The 20,530-nt window shown below is 44.5% G+C and overlaps 1 protein-coding gene across 2 annotated transcripts in view; it reads left to right on the top strand.

Annotated features, from left to right (window-relative positions):
* The window catches only part of DOCK11 (dedicator of cytokinesis 11), a 232,006-nt gene that overhangs the window by 125,762 nt on the left and 85,714 nt on the right, over positions 1 to 20,530 (top strand). For both annotated transcript variants that reach the window (XM_075539220.1, XM_075539219.1), the window contains exons 21-28: positions 2,650 to 2,771; positions 4,561 to 4,647; positions 6,036 to 6,125; positions 13,791 to 13,909; positions 15,643 to 15,712; positions 15,800 to 15,925; positions 17,616 to 17,687; positions 18,576 to 18,722. In XM_075539220.1, coding sequence (XP_075395335.1) covers positions 2,650 to 2,771; positions 4,561 to 4,647; positions 6,036 to 6,125; positions 13,791 to 13,909; positions 15,643 to 15,712; positions 15,800 to 15,925; positions 17,616 to 17,687; positions 18,576 to 18,722 — 833 coding nt within the window. The remainder of the gene's footprint in view (positions 1 to 2,649; positions 2,772 to 4,560; positions 4,648 to 6,035; positions 6,126 to 13,790; positions 13,910 to 15,642; positions 15,713 to 15,799; positions 15,926 to 17,615; positions 17,688 to 18,575; positions 18,723 to 20,530) is intronic.

Below are 20,530 nucleotides of genomic sequence, written 5' to 3'. Positions count from 1 at the left end.
GGGACCCAGACTTCTATATCTTTCTCCAATGGAGTGGCTGGTGAGTTTGAACTGCCCACCTTTCAATGAGCAGCCACGCACTTAACCCCTAGGCCACGCAAGTTAGGTACAGGGAGCATCCAAGAGTTAAATACATAAAGCTGGAGCCCAGGGTGCTTGAAACAGGAATCCTGGGACATCAGGTTGAGAAAGAGGAGTAGGATTGCACAAGGCCTTGAAAGCCAGGCTGGATTGGATTGGGTTCTGTTAGCTCTAAGGGAACTATCGAAGGGTTACAAACACCAGTCAGAGCTGCTCTGAAGGAAAATCCATCAGGCCACACAGATAATGAGGAAAGAATACTGGAGCAAGGAAAGACTGATGAGGAAACAGCAGCTAGCGATCTGTTTCAGGGGTCGAGCAAAGAAAGGCCCACACTGTGGCAGTAGCAGCCGAGGACAGAAAGTTGATGGACCTGGAAACGGTGACGGTCCTTAGAGAGTTGATTCATTTTGCACCGATGTTTCAAACCTTGATGATTGGCAAAAAGGGATTTCTGTTGCCAGTGGCAGGATGAGAGGTTTGGGGCTGATCTTGCATGGGAGGCCAAAGGAGACAGCCGAGTGCCGATACCTAGAAGACACCCTGCTTGGATGTTAGGATTTCCCTCTCTGACTAGTTGGGACAGTGGTCCTGTTCTGTGCCCCATAGAAGTGCAGGCTCATTTAGGGCAGGGAATTGGAGGGGGTCAGAAGAAAAGCCACCAAACCACGAGTGCTTATGACAATAAACCTCCTGCGAGATTTATTATGGGTGGTCTGGCCCCAAGGCTAGACAGATGTGGGCAAGATGCTCTGGAATATGGGATGGCGACTCTGTGTGCCGCCCACCACTGCCCTGTTCAAGGTGTGCCTTCGCATCTTTGAGCCAGATGCCGTGCTTGCTGTTGGAAGCCTTTACAGCTTCCAAGGGCTCTGGGTGAGAAGCGACCCACTTGGTCATGCTCTGATGTGTTCACAGTGCAAAATAGTGCCACAACCATCCCGTAGAGCAGCGGTTCTCAACCTGGGGGTTGCACATCCTTTCACAAGGGCCGCCTAATTCATAGCAGTAGCAAAATGACAGTGATGAAGGAGCAACGAAAAGAATTGTATGGGTTGTTTTGGAGGGGGGGGTTACCACAACATGATGAACTGTGTTAGAGGGTCTCGGCATTAGGAAGGTTGAAACCAGTGCCATAGAGGAAGAAAGTTTATCAGTGATTACCAAGGATGAGGAGAAAGGGAAACGAGAAGTGGAAAGTGACTAAACAGACATGGGCTTTATTTAAATGTGTGTGTGTGTGTGTGTGTGTACACGAGGGTAATGTATAAGTTCTGGAATTCGATGGTGACAGGTATGCAGCTTTTGACCAGATGAAAAGCTCCTCATGTACACTTGAAGCAGATGAATTGTATTGGTGTATGTGAATCATATCTTCTATAAATAAAAAATAAAATAAACCCTGTATGGAGGAAAACATGTCCTAAGGCTTAAGAAATCTCTTTGCCCTTCATTTTCGTATTTTCTGGGCAGAAAACGCTTTTTCTCATTTGTCAGCGTTTCCGTTTCACTGCTCTGACGGTATCCTTTTGAATGGTTCTGCTAAAGCTACTTTCCTGGTTTTTGTTTTTTTTTAAAATTTTAAATCAATGCCCATGTCTGGGTAAACCATTTCTGGCACCTCGTTAGTAAAGATACCTTTCAGGCATGGGTCAGTCTGCGTCTGACAAAGCCATTTAGTCTTATGAGAGAACCCAAAATTTGAGTCTTCTTTTAAGAATTAAAGCATTTGCCAAATGAAACACACAAAGGAGAGCATTCTAACCAGATTTGTGTTGACTTTTGTGTTCACAATATAAGCACATGCCACTCGTGTGTGCACACACCTCGTGCGTGCATACTCTCCTGTATGCTGTTTTGTAAATGTGCACATGCGCCCCCCCCCCCCCCAGAAGAATCAGAAAGCAGTAAGTATAAAAAATGCTCCCAGCCAACACCCTCTCGCTCAGACGCCAGAACTCAGTCTAGAGCAGGCTTTTTTACAGCGGAGTTATAAACACTTGCAACCCAGAATATTGTTTATAACACAATTATGACACCACTCAGCTTGAGCGACACGGGCAGCTCGCATACGGTCAGTTGTCCAGGAGAAAGCCGAGAGGCTCTGGAGGGGAAAGTCATAACTACTGTGCTCCTGCCTCCGTTCTCTTTCCTTGATAATCCAGACAACTGTTGTTTTCACCAAAGGATGAGTGCCTGTTGCCATGGGTCATTCTGCAATGATACCTTGGCTCAGTTTCTCCATTGTTCATCTCTGCGTTTCCTGATGCCACAATAGGACATTCAGGAGCGTAGTAGCTGCTATCTGAGGTCACTTCTGAGATAGATATGTGACACTCTGCACCCTGAATATAAAGAAAAAAACAACTTATAGTCAAGGAAATAGAGTGTGTAGTTCTGAGTCACCAGGCTGGGATTGGCAGCAGTACAAATCCTCTTTCTTTCCCCAACATCAGAACTCTCCCACATCCCGAACCCTGGGAATCGCACCAGCGTGCCCTGCTCCACTGCCAATCAGACGCTTGTGGAGCTAATTACCCCCATCTCCTTTGATTCTTGTCTTGGCAGTTGGATTTGCCTGGGTGCCTTTGCTGAAGGATGGAAGGATCATCACATTTGAGCAGCAGCTGCCGGTTTCCGCCAATCTTCCCCCAGGCTACTTGCTTCTGAATGATGCCGACTCACGAAGGGTAGGGAAATACTGCATTACATGTTGCAAAATGGAATTCTGCTGGTCACGTTGATCTTTGGAGATGTTGTTGGTTAGCGAGTCCATTCCGACTTGTGGTGATCCTGTAGGACAGGGTTGTCAATCTCAATAAAAATGCGAGCCTTTTGGTGCAACTGGTAAGTTTCACGCAGGCCACATCACATTGACAAATTTTGTTAAATTTATATTTTGAAGTGAGGATTCAGGAATATGGATAGGATAATTAAAACTATATAATTGCTTTTATATAAACATTTATTTTATTACATGTATTTATAAAACTGAAATTATTCTTTTTTATCCAAAACTTGCCAGCGCTTTCCTCTTACCAGTTTTCACTTACCTCTTATGTTGTGACTGGAAAATATAACAAAGTAACTAATAAAAACCACAAAATGTTGGGCAGTGGACCAACGTGATGCACAATCGTAATGGCTTCCCTCTAACACTGTTAGCTAGCGCTGCCGCTAGGTAGGATTCATCACAGCACAGCCCCGAGTGCCCTTTTTAACCTTTTCACTATTGGCATCTCTTTACATGACGTGACACTGAGAGTGGCAGACATGTCGCTTCCAAACGTCACCAGAACTGAGTCAGCGCGTTTCTACACGTCCACAGGCCCCAGGGAAGGCACTGCACCACGTGTATACTCATCTTCAGGGTTAACGAGGGCATTGTGTGTATGGTATTGCCTCAGTGTCCCCTAAGCACTGTTTTCTTCATAACAAATTTTTCTATTTTCATTTTATGTCAGAGCATTGCAGGCCACAAAAAAATTATATCGGAGCCACATGCGGCCCGCGGGCTGCCAGTTTGACAGCCCTGCTCTAAGACAAAGTAGAACTGCCCCACAGAGCTGAATGGGAGCAGCTCTCAGGGCTTTGCTCCCTGGGAGCAGCTTTCGGGTTTGGGCCACTAGCCCGGTGGTTCGCCACCTTCCCAGTGTCGCAACCCTTTCATCCAGTTCCTCATGTGGAGCTGACTCCCACCACATTATTTTCAATTTTCATTATTATACAATTATTTTAATTGCTACTTCATCACAGTCATTTTGCGACCGTTATGAATTGGGTGATCCCTGTGAAAGGGTCGTTTGACCCACAAAGGGGTCGCGACCCACAGGTTGAGAACCGCTACTAGCCTTTCAGGTAGAAGCCAAGCACTTCATCATTGTGCCCTGCCTCCCCTGGTTTCTTCCATTAGGGATCCCTGGCAGCCATCTAGTTGAGTCCGACTCATTGCAACCTGACAGGGCAGCATAGAACTGCTCCTTAAGGGTTTCTGAGACTAAATCTTGATGGAGCAGCAGGCGCTTTTGAAGTAACCCACAGCGTCACCTGGGCGCCTTTCCGTTGGGGATAATGCCACACGAAGTGTGGTCCACACGAAGAGGATGTTACGAAAATAAGATGTTTAGAAAATGTTCAAAACACTCTTGAGTATGTGAAATTTAACCTCTTGGTTCCAATAATCTTTTTAAAAACAAAATCAGGGTTCAGATTATATGTGGTTGTTTTTTGCATTCGCTTATTGGAAAATTTATTTTATTTATAATTTACAAAAGTCTCACTAGGCAGAGGATTGGAACTTTAAAATGGCTTTAGGAGATAGTCCAAATGCAAGTTATCGTCTCCAATGATATCCTTCGTGTGAAACTAGGGTATTTATTTCCAGGGTGCAGGGAAGCTGAGATGTGTATAGGTGCTGTATGATGTGTATGTATCCATTACTTTCTTATCGACACACATGCCTCTGTCTTCTGTTCACAGCAACCCAACGTGGAGATTAAGTGGGTAGATGGCGCAAAGCCTTTGTTAAAGGTTAGAAGCCACTTAGAGTCTACCATTTACACTCAAGTAAGTTGGATTCTCTGAATGGGTCAACCTTAAGAGCGTGACTGACACGGGTCCATTCCAACTCAGAACAACCCTTTAGGACATGGTGGAACTATCCCTGTAGGCTCTGAGACTGCTTTCCAGAAATCGCATAGAAAATCTCATTTTTCTTCTGTGGAGTGATGTGGTTTTGAACAGGTGGCCTTGTAGTTAGCAACTCAGTTCATAACCACTATGCCACCACTCAAGGCTATTCTTGATTAAAGTACATTGATTGTATTTGATTCCTACAGCTTTAAAGGATTTGTGATCTCTAATTTTGAATTAAGACTAGTATTGCTATTATTAATACTCACATCCGAATCCTGAGTCATTGTGTCGATTCCAACTCTCCGTGAACGTGTAGGACAGAGCAGAACTGCTCCTTCAGGTTTCCCAGACTGTGAATCACTCTATAAGCACAGACAGTCTCATCTTTCTTCCGAGGAGCCACTGGCGGATTTGAACCGCGTACCTTGTGGTTCGCTCTGCCCAATGCCTAACCTGCAGTGCCACCAGGGTGCCTTTATGAGATGAGGCCTTAAATTTAATTCTTCTCAAATCATGGAAGTCAGAGGGAGGGAGGGGAAAAATGAGAAGCTGATAGCAAGGGCTCAATTAGAAAGCAAACGTCTTGAGAATGATGATGGCAATAAATGTGCTTGACACAATGGATGGATGGATGGATGGATGGATGGATGGATGGATGGATGGATGGATGGATGGATGGACTGACTGTGATAAGAGTTGTACTAGCTCCCAATAAAATGATTTTAAGAAAATCACGAAAGTCTTCTAAATTACCAATTTAGACATGGATGAAGCGGAGGCTCCAGCAGTTTCGGTGACTCGCCCAGGGTCCCAAAGATAAATCATCTGAGGGATCCAGGGCAAAATCCCGACTTCATTGTTTTGATTCCTGTGGCTGGAGAGGCTGTATAGGATAGCTGGAGTCCCCAGGGAGCAGCTGTGTTCTAATTGCGCACCAAGCGCCGAGTCCCTCGACCTTTCCCTCACTCCCTGCTGCTGCTTTGCTTCCCCTGTCCTTCCCATGCTCCTGCTGGCTCATTTCATTAACATACAGAAGCAGCCCAACTTCATCGAAGATGTTAAGCAAATGAAAGGACTTAGATGCCTGTTTGACTTCTTGGGCATCAAGTGTAGCCTACCTGGTGTGCTTAGGTCCATACCAAAACCACCTGGGCTTGCCGCTTTAAAATGTGGGTCCATTCCAAGGCCAGTGCTGAGTCTGGGCCCTGGAAAACCTGGAGAGAGAGGCTTGGCAGCTGTGGGAGGAGGGGGATGGTGAAGAGCCTGAGTTCCGAGGTGATGATTCAAACGTGCCATGGCTGTTTCCATCTGTGTTCCAGGACCTGCATGTACACAAGTTCTTCCGTCACTGCCAGCTGGTCCAGTCCGGTTCGAAGGAAGTGCCAGGGGAGCTCATTAAATATTTAAAGGTAAATGAGCAGCAGCTTTCGGGAAAAGGTCTGCTTTTCACGGGTTTCTGTTGCCACGTTTTTGAGGCCAGTGGGGGAGGGGGAGACGACACAAAAATCAACCCTGTGCTTGAAAATCCGCCTGCCTGTGTGTCCTCCAGAGAGCAGTTTGGATCGTGCACTTTTTCCATCGGGCAGCTGTGTAGAAGCAGTCGGCAGAGTGGCCGCATTAGGACGAAAATGTGTGAGAGCCAGACATCCACCTCATATTTTTACACATGTCATAAAAAAAGCTTTTATTTTGGTTCCAGAAATGAACTTTCCCGGCCTTTTCTCTTCCTGCTGACTGCCCGGTAACAGTGGCGTGTGCGGTGGGGAAAAGGCCAGGAGAGACCAAGGCGCTTTTGCTGGGGATAGAATGTGAAACGGCTCCTGGGCCCATGAGTAAAAGTTTATCAAACACTGAAGACAAATAGACATGTTTCCTGCTTGTTGCATCAGGGAGAGTAATAAGGAATACCATATTTTATCAACGGTACCAGCAGTTCGAACCCTCCAGCCGCTCCTCAGGAGAAAGATGAGGCTTTCTGTCCCCATAAAGAGTTATCCACAGGGGTAGTCCAATAGCCAATGACTCCGAGTTGACTTGATGGCAGCGAGATATTTGGTTACGGTAATTTTAGGAGCTCCTGGAGGCACAGTGGTTAAGTGGTCAGTGGTTCAAACCCACCAGTCGCTCTGCAGAAGAAAGATGAGGTGTTATCTTCCTTAAAGATTACAGCCTCAGAAATCCCATGGAGCAGCTTTATCTTGTCTTGCAGGGTCACTGAATCAGATGGTGTAGTAGGTTACATGCCGAGCTGCTGACTGCAACGTCACCAGTTCAAAACCACTTGCTTCTTCTATGAGAGAAAGAGGAGGCTTTCTATGGCAGTGAGGTTTTTTTATGAGTCAGAATTGACACAGAATCTTAAACAAAAAATCCAACCTTAGTGACCTTGCATCTATGCCGATTCACAGCAACGTAATAGGATAGAGTACAACTGCCCCTGGGGGTTTCCTAGGGTGAAAATCCTGATGGGAGCAGAAAGCCTCATCTGTTTCTCTCAGAGCAATTTGTAGAATCGAACCGTTGGCCTTGTGATTAGCAACTCACTGTGTAACCCACTATGGCACCAGAACTCCCATTGGGAACCTAAGACTAATCGCATTCCCTCTGTGCCAAGACTGAAAGAGCCCTCGTGGTGTACGTTACACCGTGGGCAGCAATCCTCAAGGACAGCTGTTTGAAACCGACCAGCCACTCCTCGGGAGCAAGAGAGGCTTTACTCCCAGAAAGAATTAGAGTCCTGGAAACCCACAGGGGCAGTTCTACCCTATCCTATAGGGTCGCTGTGAATGGGTGTCAACTTGATGGCAGGGAGTGCCAACACTGAGGTGTATATCGGAGCACCTCGCTGATGGAGGCTCTCTTCTGTGCCCTTCATAGCGTAGCCCTGGCAATTCTGAGGAATTCAGAGGTTGAAGGAAGCCTCTCCAGCATTTTACTTCAGATCCACGCTGTTACTGGTTCAGTCCCCACCCCACCACCCCACTCCCAGGAAGGTTGTCTAGCCTGAGACAAAACGTCTATGTGCTGACATCATAAACTGAGTTTCTGTCCCCAGATCTGTCACTTACTAGCTCTTGAATTGATCCTGGCCCTGTTCATTCATTTTATTTTTTTCCCCATCTGTCAAATGCCTGTATCAACACATAACTATCTTAGAGGGTGGTTGTGTGGCTCTCTGGTGGCACAGTGGGTTACCCATTGGCCTGCTCACTACAAAGTCAGAAATTCGAAAGCAACAGCCACTCCATGGGAGCCACACGAGGTTTTCTACTCCTATAAAGATGGACAGCCTTGCAGACCCACCCAGGCAGTTCTTCTGTGTCCCACGGGGCCGATAGACGTTGGAATCGACTTATTGGCGGTAAGCTTTTGATAGGGTGGTTGTGAGGATGAAATGAGAGGATATCCGCCATGTTGTAATCATCTATTCAGTCAAGTCGTATTAATGAGTATATCCTATGGGACAAGCAATGTTTTAGGCACAGAGGAGAGGGCCATCCAAAACCTCTCCAGTAGAGGCTCTTACTTTTCTTGTGAGAGCAGATGAACAGTTACCAGATAGAGGACTAAATGTGATAGGTTCTAAACCCAAACCTAAACCATTGCCATGGATTCGATTCCAACTCACCACAGGGACCCCATATAGGGTTTGCGGGATTGTCCATCTTCACAGGAACAGAGACTCTCCTCTTTCTCCCTCGGGTTTGAATTGCTGACCATGGAGTTAGCAACCTGGTGCCTCACCTACAGTGTCGCTAGCGCTCTTTAAAGATGATATGGCAGGAGGTACATAATGTGATGAAGGAAAAACCAAGTTAGACAGAATAGCGCTGAGCAGGGTCTCTGATTCAATAAAGAAAGCCCTTTGTGATAAAGTGAATAGTTACGTTTACAGAGAATAAGCTCGCTTTCTGGGGGGAAGAGTGAGGATGACCAAACCAAAAACCAAACTCACTGTCACGGAGTCAATGTCAACTCGTAGTGACCCTTTAGGACCAAGTAGAACTGGCCCCATGAGTTTCTGAGACTGTCACTCTTGACAGACATAGAAAGCCCTGCCTTTCTCCCGCTGAATAGCTGGTGTTTTCAAACTGCTGACCTTGAGGAATGCAGCCCAAACCCTTAACCACTACCTGCCCCACCCAGCACTCCTGTAGAATGACAAATACCATCAGTTCAAAGACCCCAAGGAGCTTGCTTAGTGTGTCCAAGGAAAAGCAAGGAGTTCCAGGATGCGGGAGCTATGAAGGGTAGGCTGCTGTGTTGGAGACTTAGTTGGGAGGCATCCGATAGGCCAAGATAGGGAGTTTGGATTGTCCTCCCTGTCAAATAGAAGCCCCACAGAGCTTTGAGCAGAGGAATGACCTGAGCTGACTTTGGTTTTTAAAATGATCCGGAAATGTGCAACTTGGAGGCAAGGGTGAGAACCAGGAGTCAGTCAATAAATAGCAGGGATGATTCTTAATTACCATCACTGCTGTGGGGTGCCGTCAAGTCGATTTTGACTCCCAAGTGACCCCATGCGATAGTAGGCTTTCTAGACTGTCGTGTTTACAGGATCAGGCAGCCAAGCCTTTCTTCCTTAGAGCCACGGATTAGCAGCCCAGTGCTTCATCAGGGTGCCACCAGAATTCTTTGAATGGCTGGTAATAAGTTAATATCCTTTCCCAGGTGATGTCTAGGAGAGACTCGAGTTGTAGGTCTGAATATTTTTTCTGTGAACTACATTGACTTTTATATCCGATGAGAATGCTTTATAAAAGTTGAAACAATAGGAAGGAGTAAGAACATCTTTCTTATATACTGGTATTAAACTGGAATAACAAGTACTCAGTTTTGATATTTTGCGTTTTTTAAGAGAGTGGAATTTCTGAGCGTTGAATGCCCTGCGCTTGCCCTCTAGTGGCAGAGAGTGAAATGACACAACAGTTCTAGAAATAGCCAAGCTTTTACTTGGCTAAAGGAGTCCTGATGGCAAGCTATGGGATAGGTATTAGACTGTTATCCTTCGGATTGGTGCTTCAAGCCCACCAGCTGCTCCATGAAAGAAAGATGAGGCTGTGTGATCCTGTAAAGATTGCCAGCCTCTAAAACCTACGGAGCAAGTCTCACTCTGTTCTATAGGATCACTGTCCATCAGGAGCGACTTGATGGCAGCGAGTTTGGTTGTTTTGGATGTGTGGATTTAGTGCTGCGAGAGATGCTAGAGATCTGGGTTTTGTTTTTTACAGACGAGGGCATTGAAGCTCAGAGATGTGACTTGCTTGTTAATTCAGCTGGTTAATAGAGAGCTGAACTGAGCCTGCAACAAATCTCTGAACCTCTAGTCCCATGCCCATTCTACAAAAACCTTGTTCTCTCTCAGCTCTTGGATGCTTCTCAGACTGGGGGCCTTGTATCCCCTGGGATACATGGTACCACAAGCCGTAGGATAAACTTGATGCATCGTCGAACTACTGGAGGACGGGGTGGTTAAGAACTGACTACATGCTCAGACTATATACCAATTTACGTAGGTATACAGCCGAGTTGGAGCACCATTGTCGTCCACCAGTGACAGCCAGTAGGACTTTCTGTGTGCTTCAGAGTGATAGGCAGGCGGCCCCTGCTGCCGATGGAGTCCTTGCAATGTGGTTAATGCCGCCGAGGACCCGCACTTTGTCATTGGCCTCCATTTGAGTCATTAAATGTCCAGCACCCTCACACGGCGATCGGCTCTACTCTGGCAGCTCGGCCCCACACCATCACAATTGCAGGAGAGAAGAAGGGAGCTGTTACGCTCTAAAGACAAACACAGATCCAGGGGAGACGGCCGACTGCGCCTGCATGTCCAACTGAAAACAAGACACTGCAAAGCCAGTGTGCGCATGGTGCTGGGGGTGTCGCTTTGATACTCTTCCATCAATTCCATTCATTGGACGTTGATTTGTGGAGGCCTGCTGTTTTTTACTATGTTCTTAGCTGCTTGAGGAAAAGACTATCTTAGCGTATGGTTTCTAGGGGTCTTACAACCCAATTGGAGATGCAGAACACACAGTAGTGTAATGGGCATATAAGAACCCCCTGAACAACATTCCAACGCTGCGTGTGCTTAAGGGCCAAAGGCATGATAGAGACTCAAGGCGAAGGTCCTAGTGACTAGTGTAGGAAACACCTGTCCTCAGTTAATGTGCTGGTTCCTTATTTTATTAATTTAGTCAGTCATTCGCCAAGGATTCACTGTGAGCACCTGATGCAGATGAGTCATTTGCTCTGGGTACAGGGAATAGAATGGGAAGTTTGGAGTCGATGCCTTTTCTCCAGTTGTCAAGAGATCATAGACCAACAAGGAATGTCCGAAAGAGCTGAGTGCTGAGAAGAAGATGATGAACGTTAAAAAAAAAAGAATGTGACGAACGTACGAAATGGGCTCTCATCCGCCCTGGAGCGCATTCTAGATAGAGGTGTCAATCAAGGAAGGCTTGTCTGAGGAGAAGAGACTCCAAACCGAAAAGAAACTTGTGTGAAGAAGGCATCTCTGGCGATCAAGTGGTACACAAGGCAGACAGCACTGAAGCCGGTGCACACACCTAGCGCTGGTAATGGACACACATGTTGTTGGAAGGACTGAACAGACTATTCAGCTCGAACACAGTGCTGGGGCGGTGGTGATAAGAGATGAGTTTGAGGAGGCAGGTAGGGTCATGTAGGCATGGGAAGCCCTCGACGGTGGTGGTGGTTTGGTTTGGTTTACTTTGAACAAGGGGGAAATGGCATTCTCTGATTTGCATATGCAAAAGCTGCTGCGTTCTAGAATAAACGAGTTCAGTACTGTTGGCAGAGAGGCATGCCCATTTCTCTTGTCCACCTGGCATTCTCCTACTTAGCCTCTCCTCCTCCTCCCCTGAACCTTATCCCATATCCACTACTCACCAGCAGACTTAGTGGTTTTTCCGTAGTAAATTGTATAGCTAGCATGGTGTGGTCCCTTTTCCTGATGTTGGGTTTAACTTCCCGTCTTTTTCCTTTTCAAACTGTCAACTGCTTCATGGCAAGGGGCCATGCCTTTTTGATGTGCTTGACATTGGCAGTTAATTCAGCACAACATTGTTGAATGTATGGATGACTGATTCTCTGAGAAGGAAGGGGGGATTTGAACTTGACTTGGAAGGGAGGTTGGGAGTTGGCTGAACCATGAACAAAGGCACACATGGAGGAGTGCCTCATAGTTAAGGAACAGTGAAGACACTAGTTTGGCTTTGTGAAGAAGAATGAAGAGGTTACGGCTAAATAGGTTGGGCGTGTCTTCAATAACATGGACTTGATACACTTTGTTGGTCAGATTTTCTCAATCTTAGCACAATTAACACTGGGCAACATGGTGGGAAGTTTAGAAGCATCCCAGCAGCTTTGTGCCCCCTGCCCCCATTTTGATAACCAAAAATGTCTCCAGACATTGCCAAATGTCCCCAAGAATGGGATGGGGCGCAAAACCCATCCCCTCCCCAAATCAAGAACCGCTGCCGTAGATAATTGGGACAGCAAACCATCTTGGCAGGAGGTGCTTTAATGTAGACGTGTTTCAGGAAGATGCATGTGGACATGAGAAGTGCTTTATAGGAAGCAGAGAGCACCTGCACAGAGAGCTCTCCTGGAACTCTATTAGATTATAGATTAGAGGACCCTGAAAAGATGTGATGGCAGGGAGAGAGGGAGGGATGGATGGGGGGGGCAAGAGGAAGGGGATGTTCCCAGGGTAGACAGTTCCTTGAGTTGGGTGTCTGGCCCCTTGTATCCCACTGCAGAGAAGCTGCAAAGAAATCACTGTTGGGCTGAAGAGGACAAGAGGATGGGGTCCTGGGAGTGGCTGGAAGATGGGGCAATAGTCTGAAAGATTGTCCAAAGTAGTGTAGGAACGGCTGAAGGGCAAGATTTGGTTGGCTGGCTGGCTGATTAATTGAATAGGTGAGAAGGAAAGAAAAGACAGGCCTATTTTAATCTTTTTCTACCTTTAACATGTCTACGCACTTTCAGATATATGAACACACGTCTCCTTTTTGATGATAATCATACACCTATCAGTACCCCTGGTGGCATAGTGGTTACATATTGAGCTATTAACTATAAGGTCAACAATTTGAAACCATCAGCCAGTTCCAGTGGAGAAAAGACAAGGCTTTCTACTCCCATCTAGAGTTAGAGTAAAGGAAACTCACAGGGGCAATTCTACTATCCTTTATGGTTGCTATGGGTCAGCATTGACTCGGTCAGCAGTGAGTGTGGTTTTGGATCAGGAGGGACAGAGTTTACATTTTGAAACAATGCATTATGAGGATTTGAGAAGGAAGACTTGCCTCTACTTTGTAGATGAAGTCACCAAATTCACTGATGGCCCACATCCCTTCCGGAAAACACATTGACTGCTGGGAGTCAGTCGGTTAGTCTCTGCTATTTCCACATGTCTACTCCTGCCCCAGGGACTTTTTGTATCGACCCTAAGTTCCTGGGTTAGGAGTGTCTGATTGGGAGACAGCTTTTGTGAAGGGGCTTTCATGATTTTTTTTCATCCCATTTTCCCCTGCTCGCCTTTTAAAGTTACGTAAATTTGCCCTCACTTTGAAAAGACAGAACCAATTCCTTCTTGCAGCAATTTCGTCATCACAATCACTTTCACTTGCTGCCCATGCAGCTTTTCAATCATTGAAAACACTTTGAAACTTTTCCTGCACATATACAAGGCTAACTAAGGACTTATTGTACCCGTTCTGACTTAAACATACAGTTGACGTAAACATCGAGTTAGGAACCCATCTGGTCATTCATAACCTTGTACTCTAAAACCTGTTTTATCCCTGTTGTATTTGTTATCTTCGGTAAAGTATTTAAATAAATAGAAAGTAAACTGATAAATCTGAGACAAACAGGTGTGGATAAGTACTGAATGAAACCAGGTTCCCTGTCCCAGCAAACTCACATCTCATTGAGGGTATATTCTAAATGAATATATTTTCCATTACTTAATTTTTGGTTCTGTTTCACATTTGCAAATGATCATATTTCTATTTGTTTTCATAACTAATACTGACTTATTTTAGTGTTTGCATGCCATGGAGACCCGAGTCATGATACAGTTTCTACCTGTAATTCTTATGCAACTCTTCCGAGTTCTCACAAACACGACCCAGGAAGACGATGTTCCCATCAACTGCACCATGTGAGTTCGGCGGTATTGCACAGAAGCAAATTGGGTTTTCTTTGGAGTTTCCTCCTTTTTAAGTAGATATTGACCTTCCAAAGGATGAGCACAAAAGTTAGAAATTGAATTTCCGCTTTCTCTCGTTTCTTTGATGCTTCTCAGACCTGAGGTTCCTTGCAGGCCCTGAGACAGATGATACCACAAGCCATAGGATGGACTGAATGCATTTTTTTTTCAACCAAAAAAAATTGCTACATAGGGCAATCACCAGAGGAGTTTTCAAAAAATGACTGTATGCCCAGACTATTTTATACTAATTAATTAAAAACCTTTGGGGGTGGAACTTGGTGCATTGGGTTTTTTGTTGTCACCACCACCATCACCACTACCACCACCACTCTGAGTTTCCCAGATGATTCCCTAATACAGCTGAGTTGACTTCAGACCAGTGACAGCCAGTAGACCTTTTTGTGTGGTCTGGTGTGAGAGCCACAAGCGCCCTGCTGCTGATGGAGCGCGTGCAGTGTGGCTAATGCCACTGAGGAGCTGCACTTGCACATGGGATTCCAGGCCAGAATCTACCCCCTACTTGCACAGTATGTGTTTTTCTATCCTGTTAGGGATAGTCTGGTTGGAAATAAAATAAGGGTTAATTTAGTTTGGGGTTCAGCAAACTTTTGAGACAGAAGAACCGATCCTGTCCCTCACAATAATTTAAAAGTTATTTGAGAACCATAAAAGATATTTTTACCAACACACGAAATCACCATTCTGTGAATAGTAGCTTTAATATTTTTTTCAATTTCTCTTGAGCCACATGTATGTACCGAAAGTGCTGCCTACCACTTGAGAGCCACAGTTGAGCTCCCCCACCTGCACTGGTTCTTTGGCTCTCCGAATGTGGCTCTCAGCCGAGACGCACCAGTATCACAGGGTACCTTTATTATCTGTGAGCCCTGGTGGTGTCGTGGGTGACGTGTTGGACTGCTAATCAAAAGGTCAGCAATTCAAAACCACCAGCTGCTTTGAGGGGGAAAGACAAGGCTTTCTATTCCCGTAAAGAGTTCCTGTCTTGGAAACTCACAGGGAAGTCGGACAGTACCCACAAGGGTCTCCATGATTCGGAATCTACTAGATGGCTGTCAGTTTCTATTATGTTTGGGGAACCTATTAACAATTTTAAGCCGGCCTACAAAATCAGAAACTCTTGGTGTGGGAACTATCAATCTAGAGGATTGTGGTGCCCTCTGGAGGATTGTGGTACCCGCTCACCTGTGAGAACCATTGCTTAGTCTCTTAGCTTTAAGACCGTCTATGACTTTTACATTTGCCTCCAAATTTAGTTCATCTCATGATACCTGTCATGTTCTCTCCCTTCCCCTCTGCCCCCAGCCCCCACCTGTTGGCATGCTTTTCCTTTTATTGCTATCCGTTGCCTTCTTTTCTCACCAGAGGGGATTGCCCTACTTCCTTGACTCAAAGTCTTTTTGCGCCTAGTAGCCACGACCATACTTTCAGTGTACACAGAGATATATATAGAAAGGAGGTGAACCATCTGGGTTGCCAAATTCAGGTGCCCTTTTGAACCACGAAATCAATTTCACAGGGCCCTCAGACCCATGCTAAAAGGACCACCTTAGACAGCAACTTCCTTTGTAATATGCAGGCAACATTAGATGCTCTGATGTATTGAACAGTTCGGTGGGGATAACCACTGTGTGACCAGCTGACATTTGTGAATGTTGTTTCAGGGTTCTCCTGCATATTGTATCAAAGTGCCATGAAGAAGGCTTGGATAACTACCTAAGATCCTTCATAAAGGTTGGCGAGGAGTAAAGTAAGCTTGTGCTGTCAGCCATTTCTTTCATGTGCAATTTGGGTTTCATGGTTCATTTTCTTTGGTTGCAGTATAGTTTCCGACCGGAAAAACCAAGTGCTCCTCAGGCCCAGCTGATCCACGAAACCCTGGCAACTTCGATGATCGCAATCCTAAAGCAGTCTGCAGATTTTCTTGCGATAAACAAGCTGCTAAAGGTACGGAAGCAAGACATGGTTGAGCCATACTTGTGAGATTCCCTCCCAGTTTAGTTCTAGTCTTTCATCATTGTCTCGAACCTCTCTCCCTCTGCCCACCACTTTGCTCTCACACATCCTTTCTCCTCAAGTGCTCGACATAGCCATCACCGCCCTCCACAACACAACCCCTGCTCCCACTTAGATGTGCAGTAGAAAGAATTTTGGATCCCAAATGTCTGGGTTAGAAGCTTGGATCTGCCACATACCAGTTCTGCGATCTTGGGCTAATTATTTAGCCTCTCCCTAGTGATGTTGTGGTTACATGTTAGACTGCTGACCACATGGTCAGCAGTTCAAAACTGCCAACTGCTCCTTGGGAGAAATATGGGCTTTCTAACCCCATAAAGAATTACAGTCTCCGAAATGAACAGGGGCACTCCTACCCTGTCCTACAGGATCACCATGACTCAGAATTGCCTCGATACCAATGAGGTGTTTATGTTCCTTTCTGAGCCTTCTAAGGAGCCCTAGTGACCTAGTGTGTAAACATGGGGCTGTTAGCCAAAAGATCGGCAGTTGGAACCTACCACGGGCTCTGCAGGAGAAATGACCTGGCCATCTGGCTGTGTAAAAGTTTACAGCCTAGGAGACCCGATGGGGTATTTCTCTCTTCTCGGTCATACAGGGTAACTATGCGTTGACATTGACTCAATGGCACGTAACCACCAACAACTGATCCTCCCATTTTTCTGTCCTTCAATATTAGGAAAGCACTTCCCACAGTTTCCGGCATGTAGTAGGTGCTTTATAAGTGGTAGCTCTGGTTATTGTCATGCTCTTTATCATTTTGGTCATTAATGGTAGAATTTCGGGTATCTTAGCAGGTATCTGCTTGAGGCATCCCTGTGCCCTTCAAATCACACTATGGTGTCAAACACCCCCACTCTTCATGCTTGCCCTTGTGTTGACCAAGTGTGCAACTATGAGGCTTTCTACTCCCTAAAGAGGGAGGGGAAAGAAGAGCTGATACCAAGGGCTCAAGTAGAAAGAAATGGTCTTGGAAATGTTGATGGCAACATATGTCCAACTGTGTTTCATACTACTGAATAATGGGTTGTGATAAGATTTGTAAGAGCCCCCCAATAAAATTAATTTAAAAACAAAACAAGCCCTCCCCAAAAGAATTACAGTCTCAGGAACCCGTAGGGGCAGTGGTACCCTGCCCTGTAAAATCACTATGATTCGTGATTAACTCAATGGCAGTGAGTTTGAGGGGTATTTTTTTGTTTTGTTTTAGTTTGGGGAACTAATGTTAATTGTTGAATTTGTCCCAGGCCTACAAAATAAAAGTACAGATGGTAATAAGTTTTATGTCCGTTTTAAAAACAACCACAAGATCAACTAAAAATTGATCTTATCTCTATTATCATCGTGTACTGACAATGCTAAACAATGTCAGTGACTTTCCCTCCCTATGAGGGCAGACATTCTCACAGGTTGCCCTTGGTACATTAATCTGAGACATAAACTACATTTTTTCCAAAACAATTTGAGAAAGTATTCTGTGATACTTTAATCATGAACTGGCTTCCCTTTCAAAGAGCTATGAAAGTTCAGGAACAAAATCCAGCTTGAGTTATCAAACTTCACTAAGCTTCAAAGATTTGGGTAACTAATAAAGATGTATTTGTTTATTTGTGTCTTTTAGTATTCATGGTTTTTCTTTGAAATTATTGCAAAGTCTATGGCCACATACTTGTTGGAGGAGAACAAAATTAAAGTAAGTGGACTCAAAAATACTTAGCATGGACAAAGCTAACCGTACAGATAGCCATGATAATACAAATTCCGCTTCTAGCTAAGGACTCTTAGCCCCTCACATTTTCCACATTACTTATTGTTAAAAAAAACACCTGGGTGGCATAAATCTTGAGTTGATAGTTTTCAAAGTCTAATCTGCCCAAACCCTTCTCACAGATTTTTTCCTACAATTTTTTGCCACATAAAACCTTTGAAGCTTTGCCTTTGTCTTGTGAGTTAAGTATGCCAGGGCAAAATCCATTGGGAAGCAGAACACGTATCAGATCAGAAAGAACCTTTTGTATTAGAAAGCTCTGTGTCATGTACACAGTTCAAAATATTTTATGAAATTGATCTGCTCCTCAACTGTGATTTGTATGATTAGATGATTTTTAAAATTATCTTGAAGGCACAAGACAGACATTTTCTTTAGTTATAGGCATCATAAAGCTAAGACTTGGGAAGTGAAAAAGGAAAAAGAGAAGAAACATTTGTCTTTTGTATGAGAATAGTCATAGAATGGATGTGCTAAAATTGAGATGCATGCAGATTCTTATGTCGGGGGAGAAAAAAAGAATGAAAACCTGGGATAAATCTGTGTCCCAGCAACATCGTATTTCAGTTAGGATGGAATGACTTGGTTGTGCTTATCCTTTCAGTTCATTAGATGATTAGTGGTCCAGATAATTGCTGTTGTCTAGAGTAAAGTGTATATTGAATTAGTGATGCTATTTTTAACTTGGAGGAAAGTGTGTACACCAGTTAAACTCAAAGTTATATATGGAATCTACTTGAAAATTCAAATGGCAATTAATCGACACCTTTAGGAACTATGATTTTTTTCTTCCCCGTGCCTATTTAATTTCAGCTCCCTAGAGTCCAAAGATTTCCTGAAGCTTATCAGCATGTGTTACATTCACTGCTTCTTGCAATAATTCCTCATGTGACCATTCGCTATGCGGAAATTCCTGATGAATCCAGAAATGTCAATTATAGTTTGGCCAGTTTCCTCAAGGTGAGTTTAAGGTAACTTGAATATGAACATGGGAAGGGACAGTTCTCCCCTGAGCATGATCTTGAAAACCAGCAAACACATTACCTACTCTTTTTTAAAAAAATCTTTTTATTGGGACTCATAAGGCTCTTATCACAGTCTGTACATACATCAATTGAGCAAAGCACCCTTACCATTGCCTACTCTTGAGAGCAATGGTTCTCAATCTTCCTAATGCCGCGACTCTTTCATACAGTTCTTCGTATTGTGGTGACCCCCCAACCATAACATTATTTTGTTGCTACTTCATAGCTGTCATTTGCTACTGTTAGGAATCGAGCAACCCCTGTGAATGGGTTATTCGACCCCCAAAGGGGTTGCGACCCACAAGTTGAGAACCGCTACTCTAGAGACTCAACGCTAGGCCTCCATAAGGTTGCTGGAGATCGTCTTTTGACTGAATAATCCACCCAGTCCACGGACCATTTGGAAATTTATAACATCATTCACGGGTCATACAAAATTATCAACTTACAAATTAGCCTGCTATATTTGTTTGAATACTTAACTCACCCTTATTGTGATGGCTAAAATGGCTTCTCTTTGGCGAGACATGTGATGTTAGCTGGTGTCAATGATTTCAAGGACCTTAGATGACTTGTGGACTGGCCATTCCTCACCCCTGAACTAGTCAGTCAAATGGCCAACTGTGACTGATTGTCTTCCCCACAAAGATGGCTAGCTAATTAAATCAGCGGTTCTGCACAGGTGGTTTGGCCAGCAGACCTGGCTTGTTTGCCCTATCCCATGCTTTCAAAAATATTTTAATTTGAATGTCAATCTCTTTACCTATTTGCCATAATCTGCACAACTCCTTAATTACCAGAGTCTCTTTGTATATTTAAATAACTTCTCTGACCCCTGTGAGTTTTTCATTCTTGAACTCTAAGGCAACCTGCTTGCTGATGTAACCATGGTCTACTGATGTATGCAAATGGTAAAAAATATAAAGGAGGACCCAGAACAAAAAATCATACCAATGAGAATAGAGGTGGGGTGGGGAGGGCAGGGTGGAGACCCAAATCCCATCTGTAGACAATTGGACATTCCCTTACAGAAGGGTCACAAGGAAGAGACCAACCAGTTAAGTTGCAGTATAGCACCAATGAAACATACAACTTTCCACTAATTCTTTAATGCCTCCCCCCCCCCACTATCATGACCCCAATTTTACCTTACAAATCCAGCTAGACTAGAGCATGTACTTGGGTAAAGACAAGATCTGGAAACACAGAGAATCCAGGACAGATAAACCCCTCAGAAACAATAATGAGAGTATAGATAGGAGGGAAAGGGGAAGCTGGAGGGAGAAAGGGGGAGCCGATCATAATGATCTAAATATAAACCCCTTCCAGGAGAACCCAGAAAAAAAGGGTGAAGGGAGACGTCGGTCAGTGTAAGACATGAAATAATTATAAATTATTAAAGTGTTCATGAAGGAGGGAATGGGGGGGGGGGAATGAGGAGTTGATACCAAGGGCCCAAGTAGAAACAAAATGTTTTGAAAATAATGAAGGCAATAAATGTACAAATGTACTTGACACAATGGATGGATATATGGATTGTGATAAGAGCTGTACGAGCCTCCAATAAAATGATTTTTAAAAAAAGAAAATCGTTAGTTTTCCTCTGGCAGGTTATTTTGAGAATACAATACAATACAATACAATAGGAATGAGCTAGAGAGCACTGGAGAGAATATATATCTAATCTATGTGTGTATGTATTTGTGTGTGTGTATATATTATGTGTTTACACACACACGGATG

The sequence above is a fragment of the Tenrec ecaudatus genome, chromosome X, assembly GCF_050624435.1.
Source record: "Tenrec ecaudatus isolate mTenEca1 chromosome X, mTenEca1.hap1, whole genome shotgun sequence".
Taxonomy (NCBI): Eukaryota; Metazoa; Chordata; class Mammalia; order Afrosoricida; family Tenrecidae; genus Tenrec; species Tenrec ecaudatus.
The sequence above is the reverse complement of the archived record's forward strand: the minus strand, read 5'-3'. Positions and strand labels throughout refer to the sequence as shown.